Source organism: Accipiter gentilis, chromosome 18 (genome assembly GCF_929443795.1).
Source record: "Accipiter gentilis chromosome 18, bAccGen1.1, whole genome shotgun sequence".
In the NCBI taxonomy this organism is placed as follows: domain Eukaryota; kingdom Metazoa; phylum Chordata; class Aves; order Accipitriformes; family Accipitridae; genus Astur; species Astur gentilis.
In genome coordinates this window covers 16,828,548-16,842,111 of record NC_064897.1, presented here as the reverse complement: position 1 = coordinate 16,842,111, position 13,564 = coordinate 16,828,548, and the positions used below count along the sequence as shown (strand labels likewise).

At 36.6% G+C, this 13,564-nt stretch overlaps 1 protein-coding gene across 12 annotated transcripts in view; it reads left to right on the top strand.

The window, feature by feature from the left end:
- ERC1 (ELKS/RAB6-interacting/CAST family member 1) overlaps positions 1-13,564 on the top strand; it is a 305,485-nt gene that overhangs the window by 161,793 nt on the left and 130,128 nt on the right. For all 12 annotated transcript variants that reach the window (XM_049822647.1, XM_049822646.1, XM_049822644.1 and 9 more), the window contains one exon: positions 252-387. In XM_049822647.1, coding sequence (XP_049678604.1) covers positions 252-387 — 136 coding nt within the window. The remainder of the gene's footprint in view (positions 1-251; positions 388-13,564) is intronic.

Sequence of the window (13,564 nt, the reverse complement as noted above, 5' to 3'; positions counted from 1 at the left end):
TTTATACCAAATAATAATTAAGGGGGGGGTGTCAGAAATTTCCACATTTAGGTAATGGCCAAAATGAAGTGTTCTTTTAGCTGAATTAACAGTGGAGGGTAATGCTTGAGAATGATTTTGGTGTTGGTGACCTTCTGCAAATGAAGTGGTGGTACTTGAGGGTTCCACTCTTCCCCAGTACAGCTGCCCGGCACTGGGGCTGATGGGAAGTGTGCTCTGGACTGCACTCTGAGTGCTTTTCTCTTTTACAGGCAAGTTAAAGACCAAAATAAGAAAGTAGCAAATCTGAAGCACAAAGAGCAAGTGGAGAAAAAGAAGAGTGCACAGATGCTGGAGGAGGCCAGGAGACGAGAGGATAATCTTAATGACAGCTCCCAACAGCTTCAGGTAACATGGGAATTGAATTAAAGCAATTTGGCCAATCAGCCAGGCTTAGCTACCTCGCTCTTTGCTATACCTCCTGATCCATTTTCATAGCTGTTACCTAAGAATTTTGTTACTGATTTTTTTTAAAAGGACACATCTATCCCAGAGCACTTCAAAGAAAGCAGCCTCTCTCAGTTGCTTTCCTAGCTTACTCCATTTTCATAAAAGTGAAAAATAGTTTTAACTGTCAATTCAGCTATGAAGTGCATTATTGAAATAATTTTTATCATTTCGGTATTGAGCTTGGTGTGGCATTTCTTTCTTCACTGCTCTTCTAACAGCCTTTTTCTTTAGCTGTTCTGTCTATTTTGCTAGCTGGTTTTACCTTATACTGGTGCCTTTTCTTCAGTAAATGAAAGATAAACAAGTAAGTATTCTTATAGTAAATTGGAATTATTGTGGGGTAACTGGAAGACCACATTTTCTGTGTTTACTCATCTTTGTTTGGCAGTGAAACCCTACTCTACCTTATGAATTCTTGGTATGCTTACTAGTCAGTTTGCTTTACTTCTGAAATGGTAACGTGCTGCTGCCCCACAGAATTATCTGGTTACCTCAAATCTGCCTAGGCATATGAAAGACACCGGGTATGAAAGCCAGTCAGATATTTCTCAGTGTGCTATATGTTGATATTAGCTGTAGATCGTTTATCAAATGGTAAGTTTTCAAGTGCTGTCATAAAAATGTTAAACTATTGCCATGAAATAAAGCAAAGATACCATGATGCTAAGTGAGGAGATAATAGCTATTTGCCTGTGTTTTCTTTAATTTGCAAAAATAACTTTCCTTTTGGTGAGTGAAAATAAACATGGAAACAGTAATCTACCCTTGAAGTCTTTTTAAATTATTTTTTAAATCTTTAGAGAGCAAGCCTTCTCCTAGGTGTTTTCCTTTGTTATCCTAGGTTAAATCCTGCTTCTTGTTACCAGCTACATATCTTAATACATCTACAGTGAAGGCGCAGAATAAATTCTAATAGTTCACTAGCAAAGAAAAACCCTCTCCTTAATTTAAACAGATACTTCTTTACTCTGTTTTGTTGAATTCCAAGGGGATGGTTTCAACTCTTTAAGAACTTTTGAAAGAACCACAGAAACATGTGTCCATGTGGAGTGCTCTCAGATGCACCATTTTGTGGTTTTCCCCCTCAGTTCTAGACCTATCTATGCAGGGCACTGAAATAGTTAAGTTCCAAGTGTATGAAAATGATTTCATAACTGCAGACTTTTATAAAAGGCGGGGATGTGGGATTTCTACATCTGCTAATGGGTTTTGTGGCTGTAATGCTATGGCAATCCACAAGGCTCTCGTTATGTGGCAGCTTAAGTTTAAATAACACAATCCTCCTTGTATTAGTGAAATGTCTTTAAAAATTCCTAAAAATAATGCGATATTTGGTTAGATTTCTGATCTGCATTTGAGCAAATCTATACTTTAAGTTTGAAAAGGTAAGTGGTACTTGACATTTGCCTTGCAGTTATGTTCATGGTGTATTTATCGAATGACACCAATCCACAAGACCATCATTTTGTTTTTATGTAGCACTTGCAGATTTTAAAAGGTATGGCTTTCTTTTCTGGCTTTTTGCCCCACAAATATTTTTTCTCTTTTCACATTTCTTTCTTTTACACAAACAGAAGGCATTGGAAAAAGCCTGTGATTTGTTTTCTCTCAACTATTGCACTCTCTCTCTCTTTTTTAAGAAACAGTAAGTTATGTAACGTGTTTGTACAACTACACATAGCAATGGACAGCCAGTGATATTCTGGTTACTGATAACTTTAAGTCATGTTAAAACTATTTAACACCAATTTCTGATACTTCAAAGAGATTCTACAGCTTTGGTGGCAGCAGTGAGGCAGCTTTTGCTCAGAAATTATGTGGCAAAAAATGGTATTGCTTTGTATCAGAGTTCTTTAAGAATGTATAGCTGTCCTTGCAATGTCCTATCCAGTTCTTTACTTACAAAGTGTTTTAGCAGTAGAGAGGTCACAGATATAAAACTATGAATAGCATAGTTAACATAATTTTACTCTAAATATTTCCTCTTTTTTAATTTCAAAGTAACCAACTTACATCTAGGAGCAAGAAACAAATAAGCAATTGTCTCTTTTGAGGAAGCCAAGTTGTTTGATATTTTTCTGTTTTTCTCCCGTGTTACTCTGTTGTAGGTTGGTGGTCTAATAGGGAAGCTAAAATATGGAGCAAAAATGTCAAAGTGTATAATTTTATTATCTTTACCTTTTTACATTCAGGTTTTCCAGTTAGAGATGTCTATATAGTAGTACATACTTTTTTTTCACTTTGCTTATGTTGTGTTTTATTCTGCACTGGTGTCTGTTGGTTTCTATATAATTATATGCAAGTATTTCTGAGATTAAAAATAGACATTATTAAATGCATGTAAGAATTTAAGGTTAAAGTGGGATGTGATAGTCAACATTGAAATGTGTAAGTTGTCACAGTATTAATATTACTTGATTTTCCCTAGTGCCTTTCCTGCTTTTGTGAACCTAATTGTCCTGTTTGGGTGGGCTCGATTTTAGAGAGTCCTTTCCCATATTCAACACAAGGCTGAAGGGAATGCTTTCATTCACAGATGAAAAAGGTCTGTATGCTCTAATGAAAATATCAGGCTAAGGTAAAATATGGAGTGTTTAATGACAAGTGACAGGTTCAATAAAAACTCTTTCCTTTAGAAGAGCCCTCTGCTTATAGCCTCTCTCAAGGACTGCAACGTTTTGGTTTCCTGGAAGTAAAATTTACCTCGGACCACATTTCAATTTGTTAGTTATGGAGACCTGTCTTCTCCATAGGCTCTAAAGGGCACTGCCTTCTAATCGATTTAAAAAAAAAAAATTAAACCTGAGAGGAATGTAGATTTTTTTTACTTTTTTTTTTTTTTTTTTTTTTTTTAATGCAACCATTGTTGGCTTTGGGGTCAGGACACACAAGCACCAATTTTAGATAATTTTGGTCTTAGCGGTTTTGGCTGGAATTAATAATAAGACATTATGAAATGCTTAAAAATACATGATCTGCATGTTCTTTGGTTGACCGTCTGCAATCCAGTCAAATAAACACGCTCCCAAGCACATACTCCACTCCTCCTTTCTCTGTCCCTAACAGGCATGTGGTTTCTTTCTTCCTGAGGCCAGTAACAAAATGTTCGTTTATTCGGAGAGCTCTGATGATGGAAATTTGGTATTTTGGGGAGTGGGGGAAGAATGAAAACCATAATGTCTCAATTCTAGTGAGATGGATAAATGGCTTTCCAAATTTGTCTTTTCCTCCTGGGTTCCCTTAAACCACAACTCTCCAGAGATCTGAGAGGTTAACGAGTGTCTGGTCTATAAGCAGGATAAAAAAACAAGCTGTCAGGCCAGAGTAGAAAATTTTTGCTTCAAGTAACTAAAGCTTGGCTATTGTGAAAAGGAATTGATATGCTGTCTTGTCCTAGAAAGGTAACATTTACTGAAATTTCATATTTGAATGGCTAATTGGAACTGACATCTGGAAGGTAGTATGCATATTTTGTTGTTCTATCACTTGAGCATCTGCCAGATTTTTTAGGAGGAATTTTCAGACTATCTTGTGGCATGAAGTCATGTACTATTGGATCTGTATTGCAGCAGCTGTCCATCAATCTCTAATTGCTGCGGACAAACTATATGTCCGGAAGCTGTGTAAAATATATTTGAATGCTTTAATGAACAACTGTAAAACCAAGTAAATTTATTAATTTTGCTCTTCTTTTTCCACACCCAAGTTTAGATAATTTAATGTATAATTCTTAATCCATGAATTATATGTGCAAGTATATGTCATTTGTTCCATGTGATTATATAATTCTGTTATCATATTGAGCATTAAATAGGAAAAATATCCTTCTCATGGAAAGAACTGAATTTTCAGTCTAAACAAATGTGCAATGTTTTGTTCAATAATGCTTTTATTTGGACCCAGACAAAGCTTGATGAAATGGATAGATAGCCAAATACCTTCTCATCAAATGAACCTTCTAAATCGTTAAATGTCAACCTTGATGCCCCAAGCATGTCGGTGTTTAAGAATTCTTTGGACAATGCCCTCAACAACATGCTTTAACTTTCTGTCAGCCCTGAATTGGTGAGGCAGTTGGACTAGATGATCATTGGGGGTCCCTTCCAACTGAAACAGTCTATTCTCATTAACTATTTGTTGTGAGGCATCATAACATGTACACCCAGTCAATATTAAGATTCAAAAATCTGAAAACCCAAGTGAAGCTCAGGACATCTGGTCTTAAATTACTGAAGAATTTCCTCTTGACATGCTATGATTGGTTCTTGAGAGTAGGGTGGCTGAAATTTTTTCATCTGATCTGTTGATGGTAATACCATGCCATGATGACAATAATGGTTTGTCATCTTTCTGCTGTTAGTAAAGAGAGATCGTGCTTCCCTAATTAATCTATGAACTTGCTTTTGGACAGTGTGTACAAAGCTTCTGAAGAAATGGTTAGATATAAAGAAAAGCTTTCCAAACTTAAAAGTTCAAGATTTCCTTCATAACTTTCTAGGCATCATCAGCTTTGAAGCAAATTGGTTATGCTAGTTAAATGGTGTTACATGTTTTCCTGGGATAAGTGAATTTCAAGTCCCGAGTTCCTGGCTAATTCCTCTTCCATATAGATTACTACCATATCAGGTTCCAGCTTGCCTGCCGAGTGGAGTGTACTTTCTTTATCCCTTGGATAGCACAGCTCAACATGGTAAAGCCCATGAAACTGTCAGCTACTTCATTTCAGCCTGGTAGAAATCTATTCTTCAATGCCATCTTGCATCTGCAGGACTTATTCCAGAGAACAGTCTGACATACCAGACTTGTATTTTCTCATTGAGCTCAGATCCATCTTTGGGAATTATTCAGTTCAAAATGTTCTTTTTCTCTCCCTTCCTCTCCCAGTACTTTTTAGACAGTAATTACATTAGGGAGAAATTTTAGCCTCCCTGTCCCTGGATAATCCTCTGTGCTGCCCAGCCTTGTAGATGTTAGTGTTCCTTGGGCCATTAGCACCTACACAGATGGCTACAATTTCACTAAATGGTACATTCAATTCTAGGTCATCCTCCTGTCCTTTAGGACAGAACTCATGACTTAAAGCACTGAAAGGATATGAATTCATTTTGCAATTCAGTTTTTAAGAAATTTGTTAGCATTTTTTTGAAGGGATAAGGTTTTTTTGTCAGTCACCATAAAGGATGAAAATTAACATTGTTACATGTTCTTGATAATTAAGCTAGATGTGATTCTGAATTCAGAGATGATGTGCATCAGTTTTGTACTGTCTGTCTCTCAGTATTGCATAGGACTTTTGCTAATGAAAATGCAGCAGGTATGAACAAATACAGGCTCTAAACAGTCATATCTCCTAAAAAACCTAAATGGAATAAATGTATGCAAATTATTCCTCCTATTTTATTTGGGCTAAACGCAATGGTAGCCAGTAGGTACTTTTGGGATCAACTGACCCTCCAACGCTTTCTCTGAGAGATTCTGTGACAGCTGGCTATGCATTAGAAAACAGGATATACAGACATAGTAGAAACTTTAACAGCTTTTACAATATGTTAAAAAAAATATGGTGTTCTACAAATGTTGCATTCTATACTTACATGGAGGGTTGTGATTTTCAGCACAGTGTGTGCAGTTGCTGTAGACACAAGCAAATATTTAACCCTGGCAGATGCTTTGAGAAAAATTAGCTCTTGTTCTTATCATGTCATAACTCTCCCTGTAAAGAGAGCTTTTCCTGACTTTCCTGGATGTCTGGGAGAATGTCCTGGTTTCAGCTGGAATAAAGTTAATTTTCTTCTTAGTAGCTGGTATAGTGCTGTGTTTTGGATTCAGGATGAGGATAATGTCGGTAACATACTGATGTTTTAGTTGTTGCTGAGCAGGGCTTACACTAAGTCAAGGACTTCTCAGCTTCTCATACTGCCCAGCCAGCAGAGGCTGGGAGTGCACAAGGAACTGGGAGGGGACGCAGCCAGGACAGCTGACCCAAACGAGCCAAAAGGGTATTCCATATCGTATTACATCATGCCCAGTATATAAACTGGGGGGGAGTTGGCTGGGGGGGCACTGTGGCTCGGGGATTGGCTGGGCATCGGTCAGTGGGTGGTGAGCAATCGTATTGTGCAGCACTTGTTTTGCATATTCTATTATTATTATTTTTATTTGTTTGTTTGTTTTTTGTTTTCCCTTCCTTTTCTGTCCTATAAAACTGTCTTTATTTTAACATATGAGTTTTACTCCCCCCCCCCCCCCCCCCCCCCATCCACTGGGGAGGAATGAGTGAGCGGCTGCATGCTACTTAATTGCCAGCTAGGATTAAACCACTACAGAGAAGTTCCAAAAATGATGACCTTTTAGCTAGGCTTTTTCTGACTTATAGTGAGGGGAAGTTTCTCTGGCAGTGGGGGTGGGGTGTAATTTGAATTTTAGCCTTTTTGGGGGGAATTAAAGAATCATAATTAAGCATTCCTGGATAAATCTACTTTTATAACATAGACTATGAATGATGAATAGATAGCCTCACTTCATATTTTGTTATATCTGTGCCAATATAGTAGTTATGGACAATACTTAGGTATTCTTTATTCACAATGCTCTCTAATGGAAAAAAGACTTAGGCATTTTTGCAATGTTAATACCTTAATTTTTATATCTAACATCACAGAAACAGTACTGGAAAGAAATGGTAGTTCATTGAACAGTGGAGGAATACTGCACAGTACCAAAAATCAGTGCATAATATGAAATAGCAATATCATGAAATCATGTTTTCATGTAAAAATTACACTGTTGGATTGTCATTTCAGCAAGACAGCAGTGCACATAAAAATGAGCTTCTAGCTAAAAAGGAAGGTTTCTTCCCGTTTCTGTATTGAAGTCATAAAGTACAACTTTATTGTGAGCAAGGGTGTAAAGACTTGCTAACAGATAGCCAGAAAGTAAACATGACAAGGTAGGAAAAATATCTTGACAAACAACAAGGAATGAAATCAAGCCCTGCAGCATCTGCTCAGATGAGGTCCTGTTCTTAGGAATATTAGTCCTTTTCATCTCTTATCGTTTCACATGTGGATCTGATGGACTTTGCAAGACAGTAATTCCCGATTTACTTAGAGGAAGCTGATCAAGACAAGCTTTCGTACACATTAATCGTTAAAGAGTATTTACCTCGGTCTCTTTCTAATACCAGTTTTCCTGATTTTCCATACAGAAATCTGATACCTGTTTCTCCAAACAGCTGCATACAGACAGAGTACATAGTAGTATGGGTGACCATTGAAAAAGTGTAAATTTGCCTCTCCCATTTCTTAATTTTCTTGAATTTGTAAGATTTTGGTGTTTTAACATTCTCACCATGTGAGCTGTGAGATGTGAGCAAAATGTGAGGACAGCCCTATCTCCCATTTTAGTAAAGCCATTTTTTCTGATGAATGTTTACAAGGTCTGACTAACTTCATTGTTGCTCATGTGTGCAGTGTTGCATGTTGAAGCAACAACAAAAATAATGGATTTTTGAACACGAAAAGGATTTGTCTCAGTTTTCTCTGTTGCTATATGTTCCGTTGTGTTACTAAAGAAGGAAGATGCAGGTTTTTCCTCCAACTAAAATATCATGTACTTTTCTGATTATCAGAATAAATGTATGACCTTGTTCTTAGATTTGATATGGCAGTTCTTATAGAGACAGAATCTGTCATTCTACATAATCGATGTTTATGACATTTAATACATTGTTGAGGAATTACTTTCTCCTGTGTCTGACCAGAAAAGAGCACTCCTTACAGAATACTTGTTACCATAACATGTACAGAAACTAAGCTTGAAGAGACTTGACATTTGGAATGGATAAGCATATCCCTGGATAGACACTTAGCCATCTGCTCTATTTGTTTTCACTTTACGGTGTAGTTTACCATACACTTACTATGTTCAGGTTAGATATATTCACTGCCTTCACATCTTTATTAAAGATGAACCATTTGACTCTGTCTTCTTATATAATGTAAAAATGCTCACAGTTTTGAACAGACAGCTGGAAAAATTTTGTGAAAGTTGCTATTTACAACTAGCATTAGGCAGTCTCCCAATTATCCCAGTATTTCCTTAACTGCAAATTGAGATTTGTAGTGAGAGAAAGCCATTATATGGCTTGAGAGTTTTTAATAGAGGAAAAAGGACTCCCTACATCCTAACATTTCTCTGTGATCCATCAGGAATATTATTCTCCAGACACACTTTCACCCAGTCTTTTCTGCAGAAACATTAGGTGTCAGTGGAAGATGAAACCTGCTATTTGTACTCTTGCATGTTTGGCAAAGAGCAGGGTTGGTACCCTTTATGGTATGCCAGAAACTAAGTACAGTGAAGCTGAGTGTGTGCCAACAACCTTAACCACTAGATGTTTTTTGCATGTATTTTTTTTTTCCAAGATTAGTATCTGAGTTCAAACTCCTTTCCTAAAAACTGTCAGAGAGATTAATGTAACTGTTGACAACATGGTGTGGTTCCTGTGAGAAGGTCTCTCCTGAGAGTAGAAAGCATTGAGGGCCAGATTTAAGCAAAACAATAGGACTACATTCAAGGGGAAGAACAGCCCTCTTTTCATTTTGGTGTATTATTTCATGAGCCTGAGAAATGGCAATAAATTTGCATTTTTTCCCTCTTCTGATTTTCTTTCTCTCTCTCTTTCAGAAGCTTTTTTTTTTTACTTGATGTGTTGAAAATGGTTTCTAACACATCTCTCCCCAAGAATAAAAATGCCCAATTGCTGTGGCTCATTTCATACTCTCATTGTTTAATAAAATTGCTATTTTGTCTTATTCTTCTTCTGCTCAATAGAAAAGGAAAGGGGATGGGGTGATGATGGGGACCTAAAGACAGACAGAATTCAGAATTTTATGTAAAAAACCCACCAAAACCAGCATGTTCTATACCTGAGGCAACAAATGCTTCAGTATTTCCTTTAAAACATTTCCTCTGATTCATTTCAAGTAGCAATAAACCTAATTCACCTCATTCTAATTCAGTAGTATTCCTTAATCTTGCTTACTAAGCTGCCCAAATTGCTGTCACCCTTAAACTACCCCCCCCCCCCCCCCCCCCCCGAAACAAGCCTATTCTGTCTTTAATTAGCACTTTTCCTATTACATTTTTCTCTTTGGGTAAAATTTACACACTTAGAATATATCAGAACAACTACTCTTACTGTGATGTGCAAGTATTAGCTGGGATTGAGGCTTAGGCTGCAAATCACGTATTCATAACAGACAGAAGGTTGTAAAATACTAAAAGTCAGTACCAGTGCTTTCAGCTGTATATTTTTGTTTGAGGTACACTCAGATCTGAATGCAGGGCTAAAATTCATCAACAGGTTCAGTTTAGGACATTGTGTTGGTTTTGTTGCTGGTGTTTGAATTCTACCTAAGTCTTGATATCTTTGAAGTCAGATGGTTTTCCAAAGCAGGGCATGAAAAGCAAGGGAATAAAAGCTAAAGGAATTTAGTGTCTCAACAACAGTTATCTATGCCTTCCTAGGGCACAGCTATCTTCTCCATGCCAGTCACCACCTGTGTACTTTTCTCTTCCTCCTTTTGAAGAACCATTGAGTATTCTTAAACTGTAAATATTTTTTGCATTATAAATGCATATGTCTATGTCCCGGTGCTATGGAACAATTATTGTTTTATGCTGAGGTAACGTGTCTGGTTAAAAATGGCAAATTTAATATTTTCTGTAAATGAGACTAAATTTCTGAATTACATTTATGTCTTATTCAGGATATTTAAATGAAAGATAACATATATAGCTCCACAAGTATCTCATAACTCTAACTTATGGATAAAATAGCAGGTGATATTCAGCATAAGTACCTATTAATATATGTCAGGAGGAACAATCTTAAATATATGTACAAAATGATGGGTTCTGATCTAGCTATATTAGCATGACAACAATCTTGGAATTAGAATAAACATTTGCATGAATATATTATTGGTTAGTAGAACTATTACAAAAAAAATGTTGAGAAATATTAAATCACAAAACAGAAAATACTACTATGCCACTGTATATATCAGCAGTGCATTCACTTCTTATATAATGTGCAATGATGTGGCCATCCACAACAGAAAGGATATGGCAAAAGTAGAAAAGGAAAAGTGAAGGAAAAAGATAGTAAACATAAGGTTGGGCTTCTGTTCAAACAGATATTAAATAAATTTAAACACTTGAAGATGGAAAAGAAATGAGTGAAGACAAGAGCCGGGGAGTACTTTTTCCAGCTTTGCAGGCTGAGAACAATAGATGATCATTTTGGAATATTTAGGGCTAAAGAAAAACAATAACTATTTTCCTCTTTCCTCTGAACTAGTTCAGGCTTTTATAGAAACAATTGGAATTTCATACAAAGTGAGAATCTCTCAGAACGTGAAAAGTTTCCACTTTCTCATCCTTTTTTGGTTTTTATGCCAGTGAATTTAAGTGGTAATTTTTATGAATGTTGTGATACTATGTTGTGAGATTAAATGCTGCTATCAGTATAACACTGAAAATAAACCAACAAGAAGCTTTTCTTTTCAAATACTTCATTTCAGTATCTTAAAACTCATTATTTTCTAATGATGTTATTATCTAAATGTCCAGTTTTTACTTTTTCTTTTCAGTATTCTGTTCTCATCAATTGTATCTAATAGGTTTCATTTTCCATATGAATTGACTGCTGCTGCACATCTAAGTCATTCCGTTCTTCCTCTTTCTTTCTTGCTGAAATTTTTTTAAGTTTCTGTTACTGTATCCAAGTGATAAATATGTTTATTTCCTGTCTTCAAATGTACCCTTAGCCTTAGATACAGTGGTAAGGCTGACCTATGCATTTACTGGTAAAGGTATTGAGAGCAGAATCCAGTTTTTAATAATTTAAGCAAAACATTTCCCTAAATTAGTATGTGTATATTTGGCTAGTAGGTGAATCCAGGCTGTACTAAGACAGATCTTTTCCTTGAAATTAACTTCACTTGATGCATCTGGCTTCCAGAGGGATTGTGGGTGGGTTGGGGTGTTCCCAGGTGGTGTTAGAAACGGTGATAATTTAATTCTGATGTGAAATTGCTTTGTTGATCTCTAGTTTGAAGTTGGGGAGATAGGAGAACATCTGCATGTAGTGAAAGTAATGATGCTGGGGATTTTTTACATAAAGTAAAATGAATAGAGCTTAGCAATAGCATCTCACTAGTCTGTTAGTCCTATCCTGGAACTGATGGCTGCTTTAAAGGAAGCAGTTCCTAGCACAAATATGTTAGCTACTCTACTATGATGAAAATCAAGAAAGAGGCATCAGAGGCTGAAATGAATGTAGGAGACCAGAGGTGATTGCAGGAATTCCCTTCGAAATTGAGAGGGTGGGAGAAATTCAATGGCATCAACTGCTGAGTAAACATTTCCTCAGTGCTTGTGTATCACTAGTGATTTTTGCCATATGTTCAGCAATGAAAAAGAGGAGAGACGAGAAGTGAACTTTATAGCTGGCTGTCCATGTGTGCCACTTCTGCTGCTCTTTTTTGCTGAATGATTGAAAATGAGCAAAGAAAGGTAGGTGTTACAACTACTGTGATGTATTAGTACAATGATGATGACAGGACTGACATTGGCAAGGAGAGTTCAGAGGAATAGGTCCGTATCAAGGGAATAACATATGGGTTCAAGCTTATATTAATAGTGCAGTTAGTTAAAACTGCCACTGTTTCTTGCTGTAATCCCATATCAATTTAGGAGTCTTGAATCATAGTATTGATTTATGTGTGAAGAAGAAATCTTTTTACAGTAGCATTTCCCCAGTTAGCTTCTCAAAAAACAAGCACCACCACCCACTCCCCCCCCCCCCCCAAAAAAAAAAAAAACCAAACCAAAAACACACAAACCCCCATACAATTACAGATACCTCTTGCTTTTGCTCACTTCAGAACATTTTCACAGCTGTATTGTCAGCCTTGGGTCTGATTCCAATAGTCGGTGCAGTTGACCCACTGTGGTTAGATGGAAGCATAGTCCCTGTAAGTTTTAAAAAATACAGATGTGGTAATCTGCAACAGCTGAAGCAAAATGTTAAAGCTGTTGGCACCCTGCGTGAGCTGCTAAATGGTAAACCTGGTTGTTACTATTGGCAAGGTATTTAGTCTGTCTAGGTTGTTGCTAATGAAGTGCCTATACAAAACCAGCATACCTAACTGATTGCTGTGTTGGGAGCGCCAAGCTTAATGTAACGGGAAAGATGCATCAAAAACATGGCAGCTATCAGGAAGAGACGTTGCCAGTTTCTTATAGGAATAATCAGTTCTGCCTTTCCCTTTTAGGCCTGTGTAACGGTGTCTATAACTGTCCTTTTCTCTCCATTCTTCTTCAAGAAATGCATAAATAATCTAGATTGCAATGGAATTCCTCTTCAGTAGCAGAGAAGGATACTGGAATTACAGCGCTTTACATTGGACATAATTCAACCAGTATTGATTAGGATCCTTTCTTATCATTACTGCAAGCTCATTGTATTTCAGATGGCTCCTGATGTTGAACAAAACCGCTATATATTTTAGAAACACTTTGAAAGTAACACACCTGAGTGGTAACACATAAAATATCTTGGAAGAAAAAAAATATGAATGGCTGGAGTTGTTCACGCTTTTTTGTAGACATAATGTTGAGAAACATTACACAATGGATACAATGTATACAAGTGTATACAATACATTTGTAGCAATTTTCAGGTGATAATAGCAATATGCACAAGCTTTGTTAAGGATGTTATATGTGTTCAAGAATAATGTCATTGTATAGCATTGCTATTTTGTCTGTATTTTTTTGCCACTTCTTTGTGACCTGTATGTTTAAGAACAGAAACAAGTTCACATAACTTCAGGTGGATGAATTAGCTCTGTATTTATTTTCTTAGCATGTAGAGAAGCGCCTTTTTTTTTTTTAATAGATGCTTACCACTTCAGTAAGCTTCTATATAAGTAATCTTGATACCAATGTGTTTCCCGTATTTTACAGACATATTTTACTATCTGGGTGGGGTTTTTTCTTTCTT